The sequence below is a fragment of the Symsagittifera roscoffensis genome, chromosome 4 (genome assembly GCF_963678635.1).
Source record: "Symsagittifera roscoffensis chromosome 4, txSymRosc1.1, whole genome shotgun sequence".
Lineage (NCBI taxonomy): Eukaryota > Metazoa > Xenacoelomorpha > Acoela > Convolutidae > Symsagittifera > Symsagittifera roscoffensis.
Window position 1 is genome coordinate 18,045,757 of NC_087065.1, and position 27,255 is coordinate 18,073,011.

At 40.3% G+C, this 27,255-nt stretch overlaps 3 protein-coding genes and 2 long non-coding RNA genes across 5 annotated transcripts in view; 1 reads left to right on the forward strand and 4 right to left on the reverse strand.

Annotated features, from left to right (window-relative positions):
• Positions 1-7,921: 7,921 nt before the first annotated feature.
• Positions 7,922-14,934, reverse strand: LOC134844136 (ribonuclease 3-like). The gene has a single exon (XM_063860654.1). The coding sequence runs from the start codon at positions 14,923-14,925 to the stop codon at positions 8,116-8,118; it is 6,810 nt and encodes a 2,269-aa protein (XP_063716724.1). The 5' UTR covers positions 14,926-14,934; the 3' UTR covers positions 7,922-8,115.
• A 737-nt stretch (positions 14,935-15,671) lies between these two features.
• Positions 15,672-16,088, reverse strand: LOC134844782 (uncharacterized). Its single transcript, XM_063861599.1, has one exon. It carries the CDS (start codon positions 16,086-16,088, stop codon positions 15,672-15,674), a length of 417 nt encoding a protein of 138 aa, XP_063717669.1.
• A 184-nt stretch (positions 16,089-16,272) lies between these two features.
• LOC134844052 (uncharacterized) lies at positions 16,273-18,838 on the reverse strand. Its single transcript, XR_010162662.1, has 5 exons — positions 18,769-18,838; positions 18,502-18,657; positions 18,371-18,434; positions 17,400-17,452; positions 16,273-17,327 (listed from the first exon to the last, which is right to left on the reverse strand). It is a non-coding gene; the product is annotated as an uncharacterized LOC134844052 (long non-coding RNA).
• Positions 18,839-22,810: 3,972 nt separating this feature from the next.
• LOC134844437 (uncharacterized) lies at positions 22,811-24,442 on the reverse strand. The gene is made up of 5 exons (XR_010162684.1): positions 24,373-24,442; positions 24,106-24,261; positions 23,975-24,038; positions 22,946-22,998; positions 22,811-22,873 (listed from the first exon to the last, which is right to left on the reverse strand). It is a non-coding gene; the product is annotated as an uncharacterized LOC134844437 (long non-coding RNA).
• Positions 24,443-24,715: 273 nt separating this feature from the next.
• LOC134843560 (elongation factor 1-alpha-like) overlaps positions 24,716-27,255 on the forward strand; it is a 469,523-nt gene continuing 466,983 nt past the window's right edge. The window contains exon 1 of the mRNA XM_063859684.1: positions 24,716-24,743. The gene's annotated coding sequence lies outside the window, so the exon portion shown is untranslated. The remainder of the gene's footprint in view (positions 24,744-27,255) is intronic.

Below are 27,255 nucleotides of genomic sequence, written 5' to 3' on the forward strand. Positions count from 1 at the left end.
CAGACAAATAAAACTCTTTCACTATTTCGGTTACAACAAATGAAGCACCTCGCTATGAATATTACTTTTCGCTGGAAACAAAAAATTATCCTCCCTACCCCTTTACATATGTTATCCATACGGATATCGTAGTAAAACATCCCTTTATAAACAATGTACAATTAGGTGCTAAAACTACCAGTTGGTAATGTTTACATATTATAGACCTAACTGATTACATAATACATATAGAAGTCTGAGGATTAAATAAGTATCTATCTATACCTGACAACATATGTATTAGTTATTATGAAACGCTGTATCTCAAATGCTTCGAGGTCAGCGTCATCCAGACTTAAACATAGACCGATGAATTTAAGTTGTGATCTTAATCGTTCTATTTCTTATTTCTCAGTTAGCGCTCAGCATAGACTTTGAACAACTATCTTATACCTCACCTAACGGCTGAGGGTATAACATGGCGCAGTCAGCACTCACAAAGAATCCATTGGGTATAACACCATTTTGGCAGAAAGCGTCCGCGGAACCACCAGTAGAGTGGGACAAATGGAACCAGCAGCTGTTTCTTGGCATCATCGCCAAAGATGGTATGAATTTGAACAAACTTCTACGTAACCCCCCAGCTATTCGGAAACCCCAAGAACCAGGCTATGAACTCAATATAGAAGGGGAAACAGACAAACAAATACGCGATCGAAACCTACGTAACCAAGAAAAACGTGTAGCATGGGAGAACCAATGTCAACATCTGGATAATCTCGGTCCCACCGTCGACGGCATACCATGGGAGGAAGCCGATATCAAATGCAGAAGTTACATATACTTGTGTTTGGGGACGGAGGGCCAAAGACGACTAACACAATATTATCCAAATCTTAAAATTCAAGATACCTCCACCAAAGAGTTTTGGACACTCCTTACACGACTGTTTGTTAAGGAACGCAACGTAACATTCGATCGGTACGAAGCTTTTACACGCAAACAGGGGAAAACAGAATCCCTGGGAGAATTCCACTGCGGACTTACGGAACTTGTGGTAAAAGGAAATTTTAAATGCACGGCATGCAACGACGGAGGTCTCGAGTCCGAAATAGTCAGAGATCTATTTACGGCAAACATGTCAAACGACGAAGTTCAAAAAGACCTTCTCGCCGAAACAAAAACGCCCGCACAAGCATTGGACTACGCAATGAAACGCGAAAAGGGCCTCGAGAACCAAGTTTACATACGAAAACAGGGAACTTCAAATAGTCATACCGGATTGCCAAATATAAAATCTGAACCGGTAAACTTTGTCCAAAAGCGGGGTGGATATAGATCTCAACAGCGAGGTGGACGCGGTAGAGGAGGACAAACGTCACGAAACTACCCGGAAAAGGCCGGACAAAGGAAAGATTGTTTCAAATGCGGGAATGCATTTTCAGCAACTCATTTAGCACAATGTCCGGCGCGTGACAAAATTTGCAACAAGTGCACCAAGAGGGGTCATTTTGCAAGGCTTTGCAAATCTAGCGATGTAAACGCAATCCAAGAGGATAATCAAGAACAACAAGACCTTCAAAACACCGATATGACAGCCTACGTCAATTATCTACAAGCGGGTGACGTTATCCCGGGGTGGGAACTAATCCATCCGGACGATACATCCACAAACTGGATAAATTTTGAACCAAGACGGGCAGAAGAACTACTTGACACAGATCTCAAAGGACACCTTATACGGGTGCGCTCGGAGAAAAACAACATCGTTTTTATTGCCGACACAGGATCACCAACATCGTTCGTAAACGAGAAAACAGCCAACCTTCTGGCTACAACAGTCAAGTCAGCAGCAAGAACAAGAATGAGGGATGACGACGAAGCTAACAAAATGGTCTGCTACAATGGCTACAAAATCCCATCCCTTGGCAGACTGACTGCCCCAATCGAATCGGGAGGTTGGACAATTCAAACAGCGTCTTTCATTGTGGTGGACGACAGGCGCGCGAACATCTTGGGGCGAAATCTTCTCCCGCTAATTGGCATCCAGCTACACCAAGAAAAAAAACCAGCTGGTAAGTCAGTACTACAAGTTAACAGTGTCGAAAATTCAGACACACAAATTGCAACGTGGGTCAGAACCACGTACCCGGGACTGTGTACACGAATCGGGCGCTCAAAAAACCATATGGTCCATACACAATTTTATCTGAATTCAAGGCCTTACAACAACGGGGGCGCCGAATTCCCATTCATATACAAGAGAAGGTGGAACATGAAATTAGATCATTAATTGACCAAGGCCACATCACTCGAGTTGAAAAATGCAATGACAACCAGTTCATAAGCCCTATTGTGATCACTGTTAAAAAAGATGGATCAATTAAATTAGCCATGGACTCTAAACAAATAAATAAGTCGATCCATAAAAATAAGTACCAGATGCCAAATATTGACGTTCTGTTAGACAATATAGCACAATCGGCACAGGAGGGTACAAATAAGCCAGGTACGACTTATTTCTCAACAATAGATCTACGCTACGCGTACAGTCAACTGCCATTGGACGAAACAACTCATACGCAGTGTAACTTCAGCATAATTGGGGGAAAGGCCACGGGAACATATCAGTTCCAAACTGGCTTCTACGGGCTAACGGATATGCCCGCAGAATTTCAGAAAGCCATCGATCTAACCCTCAACAATGAGAAAGACACTTTCGCATTTCTAGATGATATTTTAATAATATCACATGGCACAAAAGAGCAACATATTGAAAAATTGACCAAAGTTTTGAACAAATTAAATACGGAAAACATGGCTATTTCAATCGATAAGTGTAAATTCGGTGGTAGGGAAGTCGAATGGTTGGGATTTATCATCAACGAACACGGCACCACACCTATGCATAAGAAGACGGATGCGATAATAAATCTACCTTATCCAAAAACATTCAAACAATTGAAAAGTTTCATGGGCTCTGTTCATCATTTAAACAAGTTCATTCCAAATTTAGCTCAATTATGCAATCCCCTAAGACCACTATTGTCTACAGCAAACAAATTTAATTTCAATTGTGGTGAAGAAAACGGAAAAGCATTTAAAAATATCCTAAATGCCGTAAAGAATATTACGGAAAACAGACACTTCGTAAGTGACAGAGACACTCGTATTGTTTGTGACGCCAGCCGCGAAGGAATAGGCGCGGCCCTTGAACAAAACACACCGGATGGTTGGGCCACCATAGCATATGCATCAAGGTTTCTGAATTCATGCGAACAGAAATACTCGGTAAACGAACTCGAACTTTTGGCCGCAGTATGGGCCATTGAGCACTTCAAGTATTATCTTTACGGTAGACGCTTTACTTTAATAACAGACCATCAAGCACTAGTTGGTGCCTTAAAGAGTAATAGGGGCAATAAAACCTACCAGAGTAGGTTAACTAGATGGATTGATCGACTCATTCCATTCGATTTCGACATACACCACCTGGCTGGTAGTAAAATGGGTCTTATTGACTACATCTCGCGACACCCGGTCGGAAAACCACAACCTCCGGCGTACTGGGACGAAAACTTCGTAGTAGCACTAATCGATGATTTCGTGAAATGCGTAGAATTCCAAGATAGCAGTAGTATTAACTCCGTGTGGAATAATGTCAAAACTATTAATTATCTAGGCACCATAAAGCTCGACCGGAACGAAAATTTCACACGTTCAAATTCGGTTCAAACACAAACTGCGTTCACTCTTCGTAGTCAATTGTTTAAATCAAGTCGCTCTCCATTTAACTCTAATTCAATCGATCCAAATTTCAAAAAACAGAAAAACATGAATAGACAACTGCAACAAGGCATGTCATTACCTCCTTTTCGTCGTATAACAAGAAAGTCCCACAATTCAGCTCAAACTCAACTCACTTTTTCTCCCATCAATTACGCATCTTTTAATGCCCTGCTATCGAAACCACCACCGCCAGAACTAACATTCAGTGACGTATCACACCAAGTCATACCCTCGAAAGAAAGCTTTACCTTCAACAGAATTGAAAATGAAAAAACCGATGCAATTTGCCAGACGCTGGAATTGAAACAATCGCAGGACACAGAATGCCAAACCGGTAAAACCCAATCAACACAACAGGATACGGAATGCCAAACAATTGCCACCATAGAAGAAGAAGACACCCCAATGTTCCGGAAAAACTTACGGAAAGTAATGGACGTCAACTTCCTAGCAGCCGCCACCAAACGAGATTGAGATGAAATCTATCACCGCTTTTAACTATGGTTAAACAGCAGAAATGGGACTCGATCAAGAGCTGCTACGGCCCTTACTTCTATAATGTAAGACATCGCCTATCAGTCAGGGAAAATATTCTGCTCTACGACGACCGTGTCGTCATTCCAAAACAGCTAAGACCCACACTGATGGATGCATTACACCTCACACATCCAGGACAAGGAGGAATGCTAGAAGCGGCAAAACATGTGTGGTACCCGTACCTACATAGAGACATTGTGGCAACTGCCCAGAACTGCAAAAACTGCCGGGAAAAGGGTAAGAACTTTAAAGTTATCTCGGGTAAAGAACACTACACAACATTGGACGCGGTGGTAGAACCGAATGAAGAAATCCAATTGGATTTTGCAGGACCCTTACCGGATGAAAACGATAAGGAAGTTTACATATTGGTGGGTGTCGACCGTTTCTTACGTTTCCCGTACGCAAAAGTTGTTACCAATAACAAAGCAGATACAATCATCCGTTTTATGCAAAACCACATAGTCAACCAAGGCGTACCCCGTGCAATCAGATGTGACCAGGCACAAGGTTTCAGGGCCAAAACGTTCCTCATATATTGTAAAACTCATAATATAAAACTAATTTTCGCACCGGTGGACGACCATAGAGCTATAGGTATGGTCGAAAGGCTCATACGAACATTAAAATCGCGATTAGCAATTATGAAAATTGATAAATCAAATCGTCCGTATAAATTGGCATCAGACGTGGCTGAATTAATAAAAACACTCCGTATTACACCTAACGCTTCTACAAAAGTTACACCGTTTGAATCTCACTATGGTAGAAAAGCTAATACACCCCTAAGTAATCTCAGCACGTCGCCTAAATTGTCAAATCTTTCGTGGGAAAATACGAAACTGTCATGTTTAGACGAAAAAGTACTATCAAAACCAGCGCTGTCGGCGGAAACAATGTGGAACAGAGAGGTAAACAGTGAAGACGAATTGGACCTCAAATACAAGCCGAAGCCCACACCAGATCATCAATACGTGCCCGAACCGACTTTCAACCCGGCTCCACCAGAACAAATCAACGCGGAACGAAACGCGACCGAGGCTAATCAAAGCACGAACTCAACCTCAGGAAAACGACGAGCACACCACCAACCGGATGTAATCACACACACGGATGCAGTAACACTAGACAGTAGCGATGAGGAGTTCGACAGGAGACTACTCCAAAAATTCCCAATAGGTGCGCATCTACCTTTATCAAACAAACCTTATGAAGCCAGATCACTCCAGGAATCTTTTCTAAAAGAAAAATCTAACGATTTTGAAAATTTAAGGACACGTAACCCCATAAGAATCTTAACAAGACAAGAAAAAGAAAATTTACGAAGAGCCCCGTTAATATTCCTGAAGGATCGGTTTAAAGGTCCAGCACATACAATAAATCCTAAAACAGGACTACGTCTTGAACAAGTGGCTAGGAAAACGGGAACAATTGCCAGGAAAACTAAAAATCCGGGAACATTTGGGGCACAATTCAAAATAATCGAAAATGGCTCAATAATGAATTACTCCCCACATACTGCGTGGATAAGGGAAGACGGGAAGCAACCTAGGTTAATTAGGCACGACGGTCTAGCATTCATACCCGATCCAAGGGTCTATGGAAAATGTAGACCAGCGGCATTAAAGGACTTTGTCGCTTATAAACACCTACCAAGAGCTAAACCGCGTATTTTAGGAAAACAGACACCTAGTATGGGGGCGCAAGGAAGAACGGAACAAAAATCGATAACAAGTCCGAGAAAGCCACCACCAAAATCCACTCAAGAAATACTACAACAAACGCTGAATCGACGAGCTCTAGGCCCACAAAAACTGTTATCAACATTTCCTTCAAAAAACCAGAAGAATGCCCGGGACAGGAGCAAACCAAACACGCAACGCCTCCCGGTAAAATCAGTACCACAGAACAATCAGCCCCAAGAAAAAAGCCAAAGCCGACCCCGCAACGATCGAATTCGACTGTGACACATCGATTTCACTCTCGTCGGATACCGAACTCGACCATAAAACCCCATCCCCAAGTAAACAACCCGCAGCCAAAAGAATTGATCTAAAGGCCACACCGGAAGCAAACTCGCCGGAAATTCGGCGATCAACAAGATCAAGGACAAGCACTCTAGCCGGAAAATTCGGGAACGCCATCCCAATTGGACACATCTCTACCAACACGGAAACGTCAAACACGGTAGCAACCATCGAGTACACAAATACGGAGGATATTACACCAAAGGAATCTAACACCTCCAATCTGATTGACAAATGCGGAAAACAAACCACGATAAACGAAGAGGTCACGGCATACCTATCACCATCATTGGCAACATCAGAAGAAATAGTATGTACAGAAGTCCACATGAGTAGCGATACGCTTGAAAACGCCCGAGAAACAACCACAACCGTTACACCACCAAGAACCACAAGCTCGCGTTACATCCTAGACAAGCCGAAGATCACAGAGGACTCCTTCAGCAAAGACTTTGAGGACGCTATGAATTTCCTGCAATCGATCAGTCCAATTAGAGGAAATTCAATGACCTTTCAGAGAGAGAAAGAAGAAAAAACACAGAAGTCCACAAAACAGGCGGAGGATCTAGAACTCAATTTCTCACAAGGAGGGAAATGTTATCCATACGGATATCGTAGTAAAACATCCCTTTATAAACAATGTACAATTAGGTGCTAAAACTACCAGTTGGTAATGTTTACATATTATAGACCTAACTGATTACATAATACATATAGAAGTCTGAGGATTAAATAAGTATCTATCTATACCTAACAACATATGTATTAGTTATTATGAAACGCTGTATCTCAAATGCTTCGAGGTCAGCGTCATCCAGACTTAAACATAGACCGATGAATTTAAGTTGTGATCTTAATCGTTCTATTTCTTATTTCTCAGTTAGCGCTCAGCATAGACTTTGAACAACTATCTTATACCTCACCTAACGGCTGAGGGTATAACAACATACTTTCTCGCTTAAGAAAGATTTCTCAACAAATTTTAGTTTACTTTGTAAGTCAGAGAGTAGAAAGGACTCTTTATTCCTAGCAAGCGTTTTGTCCGGCGTGTCTAAGAATTGCTAATAGAAAACTTGTTATTAACTAAACGAGCGGTAGAGGGTTTTCAGAGCTATACTTTGTCAAAAAGATTGAAAAAATCATTGTTCAATTTGAGCGAGGGTTGGTAAACTTGAAGTGCGCGACTCCAGATTGATTTTGACAGTGAAGTTAAATTATCCTACATTATAGAAACGTTTTAAAAGGAAGTTTAACCTACATAAAGTGTCGCAAATCTATCTTAGCTTACTTACCTAAGTTTTGCAAATCTATTTCAGCAACGAGATCCGCTTTCGGACAATCTCGTATCTCCTGACTTCAACTCAAGTTTATATTATAATTCAAGTTTCCACATGCAAATCTGCAAAATTCGGTACGGTGATACGGTAGGCAATTCGACGGTTCTTATCACTAGGTCAACCATTTCCAGTTTTTCTGACAATGGAAAGAAAATCGTTTGAGCCGTACGGGCTTTGAATGTGAAAAAAAAGAAAATCAATTGATTGACTGCAATTGGCAGAGCGAAAGAAAAATTATGAAAAAAGCTCCTCATCGAGTTCATTAATAGACATTGCCGCCTTGTCTTTGCAAGTCTGATTGGATAAAATGGCACATTTTAGTACACACAAGATAGAAGATAAATATTTCGAGCACCGCTTGAGATTCGTTTTAAGCTTTTCACATATTCACAAAATTGTATTTGATAGCGAATTTTTAGTTTAACTTGATTGTTTTAGAGAGTAATTTAGTAGGCACTAAAAATTTGATAGAAATTCTTTGCAGGCGCTGAAACTGATGAAGAGTTAGAAGATGATTGGTTTGGATTTGCATTGACAACATTGCTTGGATTTGTATTGGAAAGTGATGCACTCCTGGTGATATTTAACACAGTCCCGTGATCATCACGAGGAGCTGCATTCACACTATTATTGCTAACAAAGCTATCCACTCGATGACTGTGACTATTATTACCAAACTGCTCCCTATTTTCATAATTATTAGCGCCAGATCGGTTGTGTTGATCCCTCTTGTCACCACTGTAGCCAGATGTGTTCCCAAATCGGCGATCTTCATTGTTATTTCCGTTAACTAGCTGGTTATTATAACTTGCATGAGATCGATTTGTTCCGTTAATATTTCCACTATTTGAATTATTGAACTGCATTCTTGTATTACTGCTAGAGCCATGGTGTGGCATTTCCGTGCCATGGCTTCTTGGATTGAAACCATCCTCTCTCTCGTTTTGGTTTCTTGAGTTTCCATTACTCAGACTGCGGTCATTTCTTCTATCTGATCTTGAATACTTCCAATTTCTAATCGATTCGGAATTGTTGCGAAATTGGTCGCTTCTGCTGCAATCTCTTCGGTTATTATTAAATTGTCGGCCTCTCCGATCATTGCCTCCTGTAAAGTTTCCTTTTGAATATGGAATGTTGTTTTCGAAGTGGGACTGATTTTCGTGAACATTTGTCCTTTTGTCTTTAGAACTTGGAGACGAGTTGGTAGTTATTTGTGTTGAAGGTGTTGATTGTTGATTATGCTTTGAATTACTGTGCAGCTTATTTCGATTTGGAGCAAAATCTCCGTTTCTGGGTCGTTTCCTTTCAACCAATTCCAAGTCATATACAAAATCTTCTTCGTCTAACTCTCGTGATACACTCTTTCCAGCTTCAATTGCGTCTTTATTGCTCAGAATCGAATCTACACGTTCGTTAAGCATGGTGGCCAATGTATTCGGATGTTTGCTTTGGAAAAAGGACAGTGCCTCGCGACATGCTTGGACTGCCGCTTGATTCAGAGATTTCGCAACACCGACTCCGAACATCTTTCCACCAACAAAAACTCCAACTCGCTTCACACCAATTAAATTTTGATTGTTAGCAGATGAATTAAATTTAGCTGACTGGTCTTTGGAGTTAGACTTACTGTGTTCTAGTGATGCAATTGATACACTGGAATCATTGTTTGGCAGCACCCTATAGGATGGAATGAGAACTAAGGATTTCTCAAGGTCGGCAACGCTTCTGATTGCCAGGAAGCAGCAATGCAACATCAAGTGTGGCGTCAGCCACTTTTGGTTCTTGAGAAGTTTTGGTATTTTAGGGAAGATGCAGATTTTAAAAATACGCTGGCAAGTTTCCAGCCCTTGGTCAATAAAAACTGCAGCTAGGAACGCTTCGAACAAGTCTGCTTTTCGCTTTGCAGTCACCAAATTACACGACTGATGTTGGTTCAACTCGGCGCATAACTTATCCAAAGTGAAGTCCGATAGACGAAGTTCTTTTGTAACTTCCTCTTGGACAAATCGACTCACAAGGTTTCCTCTTAAGGTACTGAGATGGTTCTCGTGGTATACCGGGAAGTGCCGGTAGATAAAATCCGTGACCAAAAGTTTCATAACTGTATCTCCGAGAAGCTCAAGTCGTTCGTTGTTAGAGCCACTCAAGAAGTTATGCCCAATCGAATTCGGCGTCAAAGCTCTTGCTAATAAGGAAATATGCTTGAACTTGATCCCAGTCAAACCTTCGAGCTCCGTTAGCTTTTTCAACGTTTCACACTTTCCAATCAAGTGTCTATCGCCATCTGGAAACTCATTTTGGTACTCGTGAGGCTTCAGGTTCATCCACATGGCCCTTTCAGCAACGTCCGGAAAGAACATTTGGGTAAAAATTCTGTCGGCTTCCGTCAGACCAGAGTCAAGGAAAACTGCACCCAAGAACGATTCCAAAATATCCGCATGTATCTTCTCTCTCGGTCCGGGTAGATTGAAATACACATCGTGAGATATCAACAAATGGCGGTGCAGGCCTGCTTTTTTGCTGACTTTTGACAATTGGCTGTTAGCAACTAATGATATCCTGAACAGAGAAAGGATTCCTTCTTTGGCTTCTGGTAGCATGAAGAAAAGATGAGTTGTTACAATCATTTCGAGAACTGCATCGCCTAAAAACTCAATTCGCTCGTAATTATCAGTCGTCGGGTAGTCAACGATTTCCGATTCGGTTCTCGGCAACGACCGCATTGTTTGAATCATCGTGAACAAATTTCGTTTATGTTTGGCAGCCTTCAGCTTTCGGTTCCATGCACGCTCGTATATCGGAACGTCGTTCATATTTTTGCCGACCCTGTACCTTGAAGCCCGCATGTGACTTTTGTTCGTGCCGTCCATAACATTCTCACTAGCCGAACTGTGTGTGAAGGCTGCTTCAAAATGCAACGGGTTCTGTATAACGTAGTCAAACTTCTTACAGAGACGTTGGATTGCCAAGTGTCTTCTGATGTGGAAGACTATTCTCGGCAGATAAACTGCACAATGAGTTATGTCGCATTTTAGTCCTGAGAAGTAGCAATTCTCCGCTGGCAAATCACAGACTAAAGTTGCACGTTTCGTTCGTTTATGCTCGTTCATCATTCGATCCAGCTCTGCAAGCCAATCTTGGTCCGTCGGATCGTTTCGGAAATGCATTGTTTCTTTTATCTTAGCGTACAATTTCTTCATATTTATGAACTTCTTGTCGCCCAGAAACGACAATGCCGAGGGTAACAGACTCGTATGACAAATAACTGGCTTGTCATTACCTCGAAAAGATAAATTGTCTACACGAACACACGTTGGTTTCATTCCAGGGTAGTAAACTAAGTAGTCTTTGAGTGACACCGCCACTCTGTTTCTTAAGGTCGCATCCAAATATCGAATGTCGTTCAGTTTCTCTATTGCAAAAAGCGGCGCAAAACTTGATATGACATGTCGGAGAATCACATGCGCTGACAAGACCTCTATTCCACTTTCGGGTAAATCCCGTTCAAAACGGGGTAGGAAGTGGAACTTGCGACAGTAGGGCTCATCACTTTTGTCAGATCTTTCGTCCAGGAGTGAAAAATCAAAGAACTCCAGAAGTTTATAGAATATGAAGTCACTTAGCAGATCGCAATCTCGGATCGAGAAACTGGTCGGCGCCGGTTCTTCTACGATTTCGAACGAGTATTGAGTTTTGCCTTTTGTGAAATTAGCTGCCGGAATGTTATTAAGAGGTTCGTGACTGAACAATGAGAATCCATTGAATGTATAATTGTGACCATCATAAGGAATCTTCGTTGCTTCTGTCAGAAAGAAATGATGCTTAGGAGTCATGTCTATGTAATAATGGTATAATTTCGATAAATTATTGCTCTCAGGGTTGCATTGCTTATACGTTGGGTCGTTGTGAAACACTCCATGATGAGGTCCTACTTGTTTATTCTCACCCAAACACGTACAAGCTGGTCTGTCGCAGAAAAACCCTTTCTCGTTTGGGTAAATATCATGATGCAGCCTCGATTTCTCATTTCTTCGAAGCTTCACATAATCAAGTTTCAGCTTTTCTGATATCAACTCATCGTTTAAGTCGCTTTGGTCAATGAAACTATCAATTTTAGACATCAGCATGGATCTTCGAGTAGCCCCAGTATTAGGGCCTTTCAATCGCTTTCTTCTTGCCTTCGCATTCTTGCTATGGTAAACTTCACCCGGTAAATCGCGAATAGTTCTTTCATTTCCAGGGTTAGATGAAAATAATGAGTCCAAATTTGACTTCCACATTTCATCGTCAGCTTTTGAACCCGAACTCACCACGTTTATTCTCAGTTGCTTTAGCATGACCTCTGCATTCTTTTTATTCTGGCCACTTTTCCTCTCTGAATGACCTCCTGTTGGGTTATTTTCATGGCAGTTTTTGAAGGTCAAACTGGTCAACCTCGACATAACTGATTGCAATTCTTGCTCATGCATTTCCGATTCAGGCGAAACGGTTCCACGAGACAGAGATTTCATTAAAATCTCGAATGACCTTTGAAGCTGCTTCAATTGATCAGAAGTACTCTCGATAACCATTCCTGAATTTTCATCCAGTTTCGAGTAATATCCAAATGCATTTGTTGAGACAATTAAGCTTCTATCAAGGTGGCGCTTTCTAACCAAGCTACTAGGCGCCATCCATTCCTGCTGGTTCATTTCATTTTTGAACGCCACAAAATCAAATTCCGAGAAAACGTTATCCCGCTTTTTAACAGGAGAAATTTTGGGTGTCCTTGGTTTAACTCCCAGACCCTTGCCCAAAAACGATTCGAATGAAATGTCTTTGGAGAAATCAATTGCTATTTCCAGTTGATCTCTATTCGGTGAATTTGGACGTTTCCTAGCATGAGAGCCTAAACTTCCCCGGTCACAACTTTCGTTTTGTCTCGATTGCTGTGTCTCAGGTTCGGTCCTTGCCGTTGCCGACGAACTGATATTACAAGCTGTTGACGATGAATTGAGGTTAGGTGATGATTGCATAGTAGTAGTTTCAATATTCGACAGATTAGCAGTCGAAAAAGTAGGCGTGATTTGCGCGGCTGCGAATGACTCAGGAATGTATGACGTAAGCTTAGTGTTGAATGTTAGAGGAGCTCTAGGATTGTTCGGATCCAAAACAATCGTGCTGTTAACCTGAGCGACTGGCTTTAAATTCGGTAGTTGAGCTTCCTGTTGAACAGTCACATTGCCGGTTATATTATTCCTCATATTATTATCAAACATCGGAGGCTGAAAATTGAAATTTCCAGCTCCATTGAACTGGGACTGCATTCTTATTCCTGAATTTGAAGACATCATGTGCGGCAGAGGTGGTGGTAAATTTGCAGTTGGTAGATTTTGGTTCAGGTTTCCACCAGAAGGCGGATTTGGCGGTGGATTTCTGAATTGCATGTTGGTTGGAAAAGGCGTGTACGGAGGCGGAGGCATGTTATTGGCAGTCATTTGAGGCGGTTGGAAGGCCGGTGGGTTCATTTGATTCGGCATAGGCGGGAGCAGATGAGGCGGCATGTTTAATAACCCTGGTGGCGCCCCGGAGTAGAAACTAGGCCCAGGAGAAGGCTGATTGGATAATGAAATCGCAGTCGAAGTAGATTGAAAAGGCGCCGGCGGTGCATTTTGAACAAGGAATTCCCTAGCCGGCGGTGGTTGTGAGATGCTTTGAAAGCAACTGCTGGATACTGGAAACTGGTCACTGCGGGTAGAACTGATAAAAGACGGAGGTGGAAATGGAATGATGCCTTCGCCAGGCATCATCGGTGGAGGTGGCGGCGGGGGAGGAGGCGGTGGCGACCTCGATCTTTCTCTCGCACTGCTGCGTCGAGTTTTCTTTGGCGCTTGGTTCGGATCTGCATTAATCGAATCAGATGACAAAATCGAATAGTTTGAATTTGAAGCAGCAGCTTGGGCAGAAGTCTCAACTGATGATGCTAGCGATGATTGTGCACATACAGGTAAGGCTATATTAGAAGCTGGAATTGGCAATGCTGATGCCTGAGAGCCGCAGCATGCCTGCAACTGAGAGCTATCAGGTTCCTGCTTTACACAAACCACGTCCAGTTCCGGCTCCTCTTTAATGGTAATCGAACCTGATGACGCTTCTTGAGATTGAAAAGAGAACGTAATTTCTGTTGGTTGTGGCGAAGGGGTGTCAACGTCCATTTCATCGTTCGATTGAGCCTCTAGCTTGATAACTTCCATGATTTCATCAGAGTCCTGAGTCTTGCGATGTGAAAGTTTTTTCTTCTTCTTTTTCTTCGATTTGTGTTTTCGAGAGTTAGAATTGTCGTCACTTGAGCTTGAACTTTCTTCATCGGAATCACTTTGATGTTTTATCGCATCTCGTAGCATTTGCGCATACTCTTCGAGCAGATCGAGTTTATTGACTTTTGAGCCCTTGGTCAATTTCTTTTTGGACACTTTTCCTGTATCTAATTTATTGATGGTAACAGAGCTACTACTTGCCTTCCCTGTACTTTTACTCGGCTGCGGAAACTTAGACTGTTTCTTGCTCACCACGTCTCGTTTTGTGTGCTTCTCCAAATCTTTGATAAGATCATCGTCCAAATTTACAGTCGAAGAGGTCGCTTTTTTGTCCCGTTGCTTCTCTTTATCGGCCTTTCTTTGCTTAACTTTTTCTCGAAGCTCTTCGGCGCGGTCTTTGAATGTTTCTGATTCGTTATCTTTCTTTGAAAACGAACACCGCGAGAAGACCAGATCGCCAAGTGTTGCGTATGACTTTTTACTCGTTCTAGGATCATCTTCTGGCACCGTTGAAACGGATGACACATCTACACTATCTTCAGAACTCGGTGACTCATTTGAAACTCTTGACAGCGGAATATTTTTTGGAAAGAACTTAGTCTCATTTTTCTGCGATTTATAATCAGAAGAAGTTTTGGTTCCTTTGGCAAATTTCACCTTTTTCTCAAAAACTCCCGGCGACTGCAACGCAACTGTAGAATCAGTAGCTCCAGGTGATTTGGCACTATTGGGTAGCGAAAGACTTCCAGGCGAATTAGAGAAACTGGCATTGCTACTCGTGGTTGCGTTGCATGTACTGTCGTCCAATAAGCCGACCTCCTCATCTATGATAGTGACGTGGACCTCTGTGGAAGGTGGGGTCAAAACAGATGGTTGTTGCGAGGAGGGTGAAGATAACTCCTCGTTCTCTGTGTCTGGTCTGTCACCAGACGAGGAGCTAGAATCAGTCCCCGAACTCATTCTGAGACATTATCTGAAAAGAACAGTCAAGTTATCTCCTCCTTTTGAAAAAAAAAATCAGAAAAAAAATTACGATGACGGGAGACGTCAAGATATAATGGCTTAAAAGCAATTGTTAGTTAAGTAATTAAAAAACTAGTCTATCTAACCAAACATCTCAAGCGATCTAATTGCAATTGCACAGAGAAGACATTCAGCCGGGTGAAATTACTTTCACAATCTGTTAACTTCTTTGTGCAGAGGCGACGCTGCACACAATCAAGAAAACGGCAAAAAGTTGCCTAAAAAAAAGAGAAAAAGAAAAGAAAAAGTAAAGCTAATAAAAACTTAGACCTGTGCCGGAATAGAACGATCAACCTCAAGTTTAAGAGACTAACGTCCTAGCATCTACTTCATGATCGCATAAAAATTGTCAAGCATTAGCCACCAATTAACCAGATACAAAGATATAATGCTAATGCTACACGAGCAAACCAGATATATTGCTATGTAGCAAAAGTAAACAGATAAAAAGAAATGGTTGAAATGCCAAATAAATGAGCCCTTTTATTTGCAAATTTGGTTTGAAAAAGCAGCTTTCGTTATATAACACTGCGCGCTTCACTTGTGAAAATACAGTATTTGATTTAATGCCTCAATTTAAAAAAAACTTCTTGTACCTAAGTTATGTCTACATATGTCTAACTCGCTGCTTTTCTCTCGGAATCTAGCAACTTTTCATTTTTTTCACACTTTCAATGAAAAATTTAAATAAAGTTTCCTCTTATTCGTCTGGCTAACTGCAAATCTCGAGGCATAACAGTCACTCTTCTGGCATGAATTACACACAAGTTTGTATCTTCGAACAGGCTAACTAAGAAGCTCTCTGCCGCTTCTTGCAATGCTAATATAGCCTGTCCCTGAAATTTCAGATCCGGTTTTAAATTCTGGGCAATCTCTCGAACCAATCTCTGAAATGGAAGTTTGCGGATCAGAAGCTCAGTGCTCTTTTGATACTTTCTAATTTCTCTTAAAGCTACAGTTCCTGGCCTGTAACGATGGGGTTTCTTGATACCTCCATGCATACCCATTGGCGCCATTTTTCGAGCCGCTTTCGTCGCCAGAGTCTTTCGAGGCGCTTTACCGCCTGTGGTCTTACGGGCAGTTTGCTTAGTTCGGGCCATGTCTTAGCAGGTTTAGAATTCAAGAAGCAATGAGATAATTTAGACACTTTAATTTCAAATCAAAGATTCTCTGAAACGCTTGAAAAAACTTGAAGAGCTTGAAAAAACAATTAATCAGTGTTGAAACTCCATCGTTAAAATCTGTATTAAAACCCAAAATCATACTATTACTTGACAAAACAGATAGTGAAAATGATTTGAATTGAGACTTCTGGCGAGAATAACTGTTCAAATGAAACATGGATAAAGATCCTGTTCGGCCTGCCAAGTCCTCAGAAGAGGTTCTTTCAGCAGGCGTCATACGTTGCTTCAAATATAGAGTTAAAAAACCAACAAAATCAACCCAAAACCTTTCATCAAGTTTTTACATTAACTACAAACATTAATAATCAATATTAGAACAAATATGTACACTTCAATAAATAAATAACCTTTGCACCGAAAAAAACGAAGACCCAAAATAGGTCAAACTGAATAGATGAACTCTTTGAACTGCACTTAAACACCGCGTCTTATAGCAAAAGTATTCGCACAGTACTTTTCGAGAGCCAACACTTTGATGCACTTTTAGCCATACTGGGTTGCGCTCAAAACCGCTATCAAAACGGTTGCTTAAAATTCCGACAGAAAGCTAATAGTTATTAATCCTTTGGTGAGTTTCGGGCCCATATTCAATTTGGAGGAATGGAATTATTTCGGGTTTTGCCCATTTCATAGTATTTGATTGTAAAGTAATGAAATCACAACAGCTCATGTTTTGTCGAACCCAATAGATGAAAACTTTTGCCTTGAACAGCTAAATTCCGTCAAACAACCAAATTTCAAAATAAAATATTATATTTTTTGCAGTTGATTCTGACGGAAAATGAGTTGCTTAAATATTTTAGAAGAGAATTAACGGCATCTGTTTACGCAAATTAATCAACAATCAACTCATCTGATTTTGCAAAACATCAAATCAATTCTTATAGAACAAATAGAAGCCGCAGCACTCCCGCTTTCTAAATTGGAGTTTTGCCTAAAACTCACCAAACTAGTTTAAAATGGCTCTCCTCAAAAATGGCTGTGAGAGAACTTTGCTAAATGATTGTATTTAAAATTAACTTTTGTCTATAACTGAAACTTTTCCCTCAGGAACTCGTCAATGCTGTCTGTATCCCACTTCTCTATGTTCAATTCATCCATAACTCCTCCACTCTCATCAAGAAGTTTCAGCAAAGGCATCTTCCCTCGGAGGTACTGAAGAAAAATATAGATGATGATATTCAGTGCAAATTGCTGTCCATTTTCTGGATACGAATATGTTCATACCTTTACTTTGACCTGGGGAAATGCTTTACTGTCCAGCTTTGTCTTTATAAAGGCTAAAACAATTGCAAGAATTCATTAATCAGCACAGAGGAAAAGCGGAGCTTCACATCACTTGCGATACAGCACATAAACAAAAGTCGAAAAAATATGAAGTCAAAAAACTAGGTCTACAAAATTCGTAAGTCTCGGTAAAATTAGCAACAGAAGAAAACTAAGCCGACATCTTTGAGCAGACACAATTGAGCCCAAAAAAAGTTACAAAAAAAACTTGAAAGTTGTAAAGTTATAAGTGTTCCCTGAAACTACATTGAACAACACTTGTTGTTGTTAACTTCAATGAAAGTTGCTTAAACAACAAGAAAAGTCCACGATTAGACAACTAAGTCGATAATCTTTGAGCAGACTGGAAAAAATTGTCATAATAAAGTTTGACCGCAGAAATTGCTTGAATCTTCAACTTTTATACTTCAGCCGACCTGATTCAATCAAATTTTAAAAAATATATTTTTCGCCGTTGCAAAATAATTTCACTTAACCGATAAAACATGAGCCGAAATCAATTAGGCAGAATAACATTTCTAAGCGGTAATGAACGACACTTAAAATTATCATGAAAACTGCTTACAGCGCAAAAAAAAATCAGTGACATAGCAACTAAGCCGACAAATCATAAGTCGACAAACAACAATCAGACTATTCAATTTTTCCCGAAAAAAATTCAGTTTCATACACTGAAAAAAAAACAAGGTCCAGCTAGGACTCGAACACCAAACCATAGAGTGCAAAGGCAACTGCATTACCTCCAGGCTAAGCGGAGGGAGGGGCCTGAAAGTTACACAGAATGGATAATAAAGCAACCACAATTTCTTACGTGTAAGAAAAACTGTTTACGGGCAAAGAACCTAGTTCCCGATTCGCAAGTTTAATCAAGATGTTATCATCAATTTTAACACAGAACGCAGATAACCTACCGTCCAGCTGGGGGAATTTTGGCAACTTTCAGTTGCATACTTCGATGACTGCACTGTGATACGTCTGAAAGGGTTCACTCAGATTTTATACTGAAAGATGCTTCTGAAAATTTAGCTTGACAACAACCTACATTGGCAAGGGAGTCTCCGTGGCAGCAATCTAGACAACTTTCTTTCAATGATGACAATCCAAATTTACCCAAGTCGCCACAAGAACCACATTGAAGCGATTCCGGCAAAAATCCTGAACTCACACACTCTGATTTATTTGACAACTCTTCGGCAGTCTAAAATGCGAGCAAATCAACTCAACTCAAGTTCAATGGTAGTTTACCTTCTCCTGATGTTGAAAATATTTGATATTGAAGCATACATCTGTATTTTTATTCGTATCTTACACTTAAGACAGCCCATTGTAATGCTGCAAGCACTGCAAAGCTGAATCCTACGCAGCGCATTTGACCTGAAATAATTTATGCATAAAATCAGATCATGAGGGGCCAACAGTCTTGAAGTACAACGCGGGTATCACTAGGCGGTCGTCCGTGCAACTGCTAAGCAGGAACTTAACAAATTTCAATTAAAAAACACTATTTATTAGCAAATTGAAACAAATTCCCGGAGTCAAGTGTAAGTCAAATTCAGATTTTACTTTTACAAAATTTTTTATTTCACGTGATTAAATAATCATAGCAATATCAAATAATTAATAAATAAATCAGAGAAAAGCACAAATAAAGCCTAATTGTTGTGATAAACTTATTAAATGGTTTCATATACTATGATGACGGGGACACGTGGACGCTTGAAGAGTGCTCATTATTCACCGTGTACATCCTGCAACGCAGCCGTGAAGAAGCAAGACGAAGGAGTGCAATGCGATAGATGTGGCGAGTGGTGGCATCGGGCGTGTACGGACATCCCGCAGCAGATTTACGATCATCTATCATCGGTTCGTGGGATTATGTGGGCCTGTGCGAACTGCCTTGACGATGCCAAGACAGCAATGAAGACGTCCAGTCGAGATAAGTCTATTGAAACTTCTCTAGAATCTATCAAAACTGAAGTCATCAATCTTAAAGCAGCTATTGTATCCACTGATACTAAGACAACTGTAAATGGCCACACAGCAACACCTGTTACACCTGATGATCAAAGTAAAATGGGAATAAGAATAAATGGCGTGCCTGAACCTTCCAACCAGAAATTGCATGACAGAATGGATTGAGATATTCAAGCAGTCAGAAAAGTTATGGAGTGTTTGGGAGAGTCTGTCAATGAGCCTATAACTGATTCCTTTCGGCTGGGAAAATATCGATCTGATGCTACCAGGCCGAGAACCTTGCTGGTGAGGTTTAAGAATCCATGGCTGGTTCGTAAGTTGCTGGCTAAATCGTATATCTTGAAAGATTATTCTGATCGCATCTACTTATCCAGAGAGTTTACTGTTGACGAAAAAAATTAGAGTCGCGTATTCTCTCTGAACGTTATAAACTTGTCGAAACCGGTATCTCAAAGGATAGACTGGGAGTTAGAGATTTAAAATTGTATCTGGATGGCAAAGAACATGTGTTTTGACTAGCCAACCGCAAAATTACTCTCTGTTTGCTGAATGACCGTTCATTGAAAAAACATAATGCCATTTATGAACTACAGTGTGATGCCAGTTATCACGGATTTGATATTATCTGTATAACTGAGTCTTGGTTAACCACGGACATTGATAATTCGTTTATTGCTATTCCTGGGTATAAGATATTTAGGAAAGACCGCAGTTCGTTGAACTCAAACAAAACCACAAGCGGCGGTGTCTGTATTTTTGTTCGTGAAGGTATTGTCAGTGATCGGTGGACTTGTCATCATTCTGATCAGTATGAAATTCTGTGGCTGTCAGTTAGCGTAGGAAATAAATATTTGTTGGTCTGTTTGGTTTATTTCCCACCTGATGCTACGTATGGCCGTCAGCTAGAAATGCATATCTCACATTCCATCAATGTCTTCAGGGACCAGAACCTATCGTCAATTATTGTAATCTGTGGGGATTTCAATAACTTGGATACTGATGACCTCGTATTAGATTGCGGTCTTTACGATGTTTGTACGGAACCCACACGCGGGAATAATAGACTTGACAAAATATTGTGTTCGGATGAAATTTATTTCAATGGTATTGAACGATTTACGTCTACTCTGAGAACGGACCATATTGGTTTGGTTGCTTGTCATGGTGTTGAACAATCTGAAAGAAGGTTGTTTACTTTCGTGACCATAGATTTGCCAACAAAAATCATTTGAACTATTTGCTGGATACCCATGATTTAAGTTATTTTCTTAACTACAACGATCCAAATGTGTTGTTAGGGGAACTTTCTAACGAGCTTCTGAATCTGTATAAGGTCGCCTGTCCATTGAAACGTGTTGTTCTTTGCTCAAAGGATCCACTTTTCATGACTCCGGTTATTAAGGAAGAAGCATCGACATACACGTCGAGGTAAACTTGCGGAAGCGAATGCTGTCGGCCTTCAAGTTCGTATGTTAATTACTAAACGTGCCTTTTCTGATTCCAGTGGTCGAAACTGGTGGCAGCGTGTGAATACTTTATTGAATAAGAATACAATAGCCCCAGATCGCACCTGTGTTTTTTCGGCTGAGCAGCTTAACCAGTACTATAATGGCATCTCCACTGCTTCTGGAGGCCCATTCAAGCCTACTTATTTGGAGACTACAAATGACGGTCCACAGTATTCGCTCTTGCAAATATTTAATGCCATGAAACGCATTAGGCGCACCGCTACTGGCCCAGAAGTTCTCCCATTTTGGATCTTTAAGGACAATGCTCACAATTTGGTCGAAATCTATTGTCATATGTTCAACTTGTGCTTGGAACAAGGTATTTTCCCGGAGTTTTGGAAGCTTGCAAAAATATCTCCCTTGCCAAAAGTTTCGTCTCCGAGGCAACCAAAGGATTTGAGGCCTGACTCTGTTACTTCTGTTATGTCCAGAGTGTTTGAAAGGTTAATTTACCAGAACTATCTGCAAGGCCCTTATAACAGATGGCTTACACGTAACCAGTATGGTTTTCGTAAACATTCTTCTACTTCCTGTATGCTCATTAGGCTGCAACATCATCTCTGGAATTTCCGTGAAAACTTTGATTATGTTCGCTTCTTTTCTCTAGATATGTCAAAAGCTTTTGATACTATTTCCCACAAGAGTGTGATAGAAGGAGTAATGAATATTTTCCCACTCTTTACAATTGCTCTACCCATGCTATTGATGTTTCAGATATTTCCACCACGTTATCAACTTATGCTGACGATAACAATCCTCTTGTAGCTGGCTGCAATAGCGCTGACAATGCTCGGGAATTTATTAGTTCGCTCGGTCACCAATTTGACGCAAGAAACTTGTTTCTCAATGTTCAAAAATCTTCCAAGGAAACGCGTATCATTTTCAACCATAGTGGCAGTAATGCCATACATATGGTTGAGGGCATTGAGGTTGTTGATGACCTCAAAGTGCTGGGGTTTACGATTGACTCCAAATTTGGTTTTTCTAAGCATATTGACAAAGCTGTTAAACAATCGAATTCTATACTTTTTTCAATCTGGCGCCTTGGTAAAATCGGTTATTCGAAGGACGAACTTGCTATTTTGTATCGTGCTTTGCACCGAAACTGCTTTGCACCAAATAACCTTTGCACCGAAAAAAACGAAGACCTAAAATAGGTCAAACTGAATAGATGAACTCTTTGAACTGCACTTAAACACCGCGTCTTATAGCAAAAGTATTCGCACAGTACTTTTCGAGAGCCAACACTTTGATGCACTTTTAGCCATACTGGGTTGCGCTCAAAACCGCTATCAAAACGGTTGCTTAAAACTCCGACAGAAAGCTAATAGTTATTAATCCTTTGGTGAGTTTCGGGCCCATATTCAATTTGGAGGAATGGAATTATTTCGGGTTTTGCCCATTTCATAGTATTTGATTGTAAAGTAATGAAATCACAACAGCTCATGTTTTGTCGAACCCAATAGATGAAAACTTTTGCCTTGAACAGCTAAATTCCGTCAAACAACCAAATTTTAAAATAAAATATTATATTTTTTGCAGTTGATTCTGACGGAAAATGAGTTGCTTAAATAATTTAGAAGAGAATTAACGGCATCTGTTTACGCAAATTAATCAACAATCAACTCATCTGATTTTGCAAAACATCAAATCAATTCTTATAGAACAAATAGAAGCCGCAGCACTCCCGCTTTCTAAATTGGAGTTTTGCCTAAAACTCACCAAACTAGTTTAAAATGGCTCTCCTCAAAAATGGCTGTGAGAGAACTTTGCTAAATGATTGTATTTGAAATTAACTTTTGTCTATAACTGAAACTTCTCCCTCAGGAACTCGTCAATGCTGTCTGTATCCCACTTCTCTATGTTCAATTCATCCATAACTCCTCCACTCTCATCAAGAAGTTTCAGCAAAGGCATCTTCCCTCGGAGGTACTGAAGAAAAATATAGATGATGATATTCAGTGCAAATTGCTGTCCATTTTCTGGATACGAATATGTTCATACCTTTACTTTGACCTGGGGAAATGCTTTACTGTCCAGCTTTGTCTTTATAAAGGCTAAAACAATTGCAAGAATTCATTAATCAGCACAGAGGAAAAGCGGAGCTTCACATCACTTGCGATACAGCACATAAACAAAAGTCGAAAAAATATGAAGTCAAAAAACTAGGTCTACAAAATTCGTAAGTCTCGGTAAAATTAGCAACAGAAGAAAACTAAGCCGACATCTTTGAGCAGACACAATTGAGCCCAAAAAAAGTTACAAAAAAAACTTGAAAGTTGTAAAGTTATAAGTGTTCCCTGAAACTACATTGAACAACACTTGTTGTTGTTAACTTCAATGAAAGTTGCTTAAACAACAAGAAAAGTCCACGATTAGACAACTAAGTCGATAATCTTTGAGCAGACTGGAAAAAAATTGTCATAATAAAGTTTGACCGCAGAAATTGCTTGAATCTTCAACTTTTATACTTCAGCCGACCTGATTCAATCAAATTTTAAAAAATATATTTTACGCCGTTGCAAAATAATTTCACTTAACCGATAAAACATGAGCCGAAATCAATTAGGCAGAATAAAATTTCTAAGCGGTAGTGAACGACACTTAAAATTATCATGAAAACTGCTTACAGCGCAAAAAAAAATCAGTGACATAGCAACTAAGCCGACAAATCATAAGTCGACAAACAACAATCAGACTATTCAATTTTTCCCGAAAAAAATTCAGTTTCATACACTGAAAAAAAAAACAAGGTCCAGCTAGGACTCGAACACCAAACCATAGAGTGCAAAGGCAACTGCATTACCCCCAGGCTAAGCGGAGGGAGGGGCCTGAAAGTTACACAGAATGGATAATAAAGCAACCACAATTTCTTACGTGTAAGAAAAACTGTTTACGGGCAAAGAACCTAGTTGCCGATTCGCAAGTTTAATCAAGATGTTATCATCAATTTTAACACAGAACGCAGATCCCGATTCGCAAGTTTAATCAAGAGGTTATCATCAATTTTAACACAGAACGCAGATAACCTACCGTCCAGCTGGGGGAATTTTGGCAACTTTCAGTTGCATACTTCGATGACTGCACTGTGATACGTCTGAAAGGGTTCACTCAGATTTTATACTGAAAGATGCTTCTGAAAATTTAGCTTGACAACAACCTACATTGGCAAGGGAGTCTCCGTGGCAGCAATCTAGACAACTTTCTTTCAATGATGACAATCCAAATTTACCCAAGTCGCCACAAGAACCACATTGAAGCGATTCCGGCAAAAATCCTGAACTCACACACTCTGATTTATTTGACAACTCTTCGGCAGTCTAAAATGCGAGCAAATCAACTCAACTCAAGTTCAATGGTAGTTTACCTTCTCCTGATGTTGAAAATATTTGATATTGAAGCATACATCTGTATTTTTATTCGTATCTTACACTTAAGACAGCCCATTGTAATGCTGCAAGCACTGCAAAGCTGAATCCTACGCAGCGCATTTGACCTGAAATAATTTATGCATAAAATCAGATCATGAGGGGCCAACAGTCTTGAAGTACAACGCGGGTATCACTAGGCGGTCGTCCGTGCAACTGCTAAGCAGGAACTTAACAAATTTCAATTAAAAAAACACTATTTATTAGCAAATTGAAACAAATTCCCGGAGTCAAGTGTAAGTCAAATTCAGATTTTACTTTTACAAAATTTTTTATTTCACGTGATTAAATAATCATAGCAATATCAAATAATTAATAAATAAATCAAAGAAAAGCACAAATAAAGCCTAATTGTTGTGATAAACTTATTAAATGGTTTCATATACTATGATGACGGGGACACGTGGACGCTTGAAGAGTGCTCATTATTCACCGTGTACATCCTGCAACGCAGCCGTGAAGAAGCAAGACGAAGGAGTGCAATGCGATAGATGTGGCGAGTGGTGGCATCGGGCGTGTACGGACATCCCGCAGCAGGTTTACGATCATCTATCATCGGTTCGTGGGATTATGTGGGCCTGTGCGAACTGCCTTGACGATGCCAAGACAGCAATGAAGACGTCCAGTCGAGATAAGTCTATTGAAACTTCTCTAGAATCTATCAAAACTGAAGTCATCAATCTTAAAGCAGCTATTGTATCCACTGATACTAAGACAACTGTAAATGGCCACACAGCAACACCTGTTACACCTGATGATCAAAGTAAAATGGGAATAAGAATAAATGGCGTGCCTGAACCTTCCAACCAGAAATTGCATGACAGAATGGATTCAGATATTCAAGCAGTCAGAAAAGTTATGGAGTGTTTGGGAGAGTCTGTCAATGAGCCTATAACTGATTCCTTTCGGCTGGGAAAATATCGATCTGATGCTACCAGGCCGAGAACCTTGCTGGTGAGGTTTAAGAATCCATGGCTGGTTCGTAAGTTGCTGGCTAAATCGTATATCTTGAAAGATTATTCTGATCGCATCTACTTATCCAGAGAGTTTACTGTTGACGAAAAAAATTAGAGTCGCGTATTCTCTCTGAACGTTATAAACTTGTCGAAAACGGTATCTCAAAGGATAGACTGAGAGTTAGAGATTTAAAATTGTATCTGGATGGCAAAGAACATGTGTTTTGACTAGCCAACCGCAAAATTACTCTCTGTTTGCTGAATGACCGTTCATTGAAAAAACATAATGCCATTTATGAACTACAGTGTGATGCCAGTTATCACGGATTTGATATTATCTGTATAACTGAGTCTTGGTTAACCACGGACATTGATAATTCGTTTATTGCTATTCCTGGGTATAAGATATTTAGGAAAGACCGCAGTTCGTTGAACTCAAACAAAACCACAAGCGGCGGTGTCTGTATTTTTGTTCGTGAAGGTATTGTCAGTGATCGGTGGACTTGTCATCATTCTGATCAGTATGAAATTCTGTGGCTGTCAGTTAGCGTAGGAAATAAATATTTGTTGGTCTGTTTGGTTTATTTCCCACCTGATGCTACGTATGGCCGTCAGCTAGAAATGCATATCTCACATTCCATCAATGTCTTCAGGGACCAGAACCTATCGTCAATTATTGTAATCTGTGGGGATTTCAATAACTTGGATACTGATGACCTCGTATTAGATTGCGGTCTTTACGATGTTTGTACGGAACCCACACGCGGGAATAATAGACTTGACAAAATATTGTGTTCGGATGAAATTTATTTCAATGGTATTGAACGATTTACGTCTACTCTGAGAACGGACCATATTGGTTTGGTTGCTTGTCATGGTGTTGAACAATCTGAAAGAAGGTTGTTTACTTTCGTGACCATAGATTTGCCAACAAAAATCATTTGAACTATTTGCTGGATACCCATGATTTAAGTTATTTTCTTAACTACAACGATCCAAATGTGTTGTTAGGGGAACTTTCTAACGAGCTTCTGAATCTGTATAAGGTCGCCTGTCCATTGAAACGTGTTGTTCTTTGCTCAAAGGATCCACTTTTCATGACTCCGGTTATCAAATATCTTTTAAGGAAGAAGCATCGACATACACGTCGAGGTAAACTTGCGGAAGCGAATGCTGTCGGCCTTCAAGTTCGTATGTTAATTACTAAACGTGCCTTTTCTGATTCCAGTGGTCGAAACTGGTGGCAGCGTGTGAATACTTTATTGAATAAGAATACAATAGCCCCAGATCGCACCTGTGTTTTTTCGGCTGAGCAGCTTAACCAGTACTATAATGGCATCTCCACTGCTTCTGGAGGCCCATTCAAGCCTACTTATTTGGAGACTACAAATGACGGTCCACAGTTTTCGCTCTTGCAAATATTTAATGCCATGAAACGCATTAGGCGCACCGCTACTGGCCCAGAAGCTCTCCCATTTTGGATCTTTAAGGACAATGCTCACAATTTGGTCGAAATCTATTGTCATATGTTCAACTTGTGCTTGGAACAAGGTATTTTCCCGGAGTTTTGGAAGCTTGCAAAAATATCTCCCTTGCCAAAAGTTTCGTCTCCGAGGCAACCAAAGGATTTGAGGCCTGTCTCTGTTACTTCTGTTATGTCCAGAGTGTTTGAAAGGTTAATTTACCAGAACTATCTGCAAGGCCCTTATAACAGATGGCTTACACGTAACCAGTATGGTTTTCGTAAACATTCTTCTACTTCCTGTATGCTCATTAGGCTGCAACATCATCTCTGGAATTTCCGTGAAAACTTTGATTATGTTCGCTTCTTTTCTCTAGATATGTCAAAAGCTTTTGATACTATTTCCCACAAGTGTGTGATAGAAGGAGTAATGAATATTTTCCCACTCTTTACAATTGCTCTACCCAT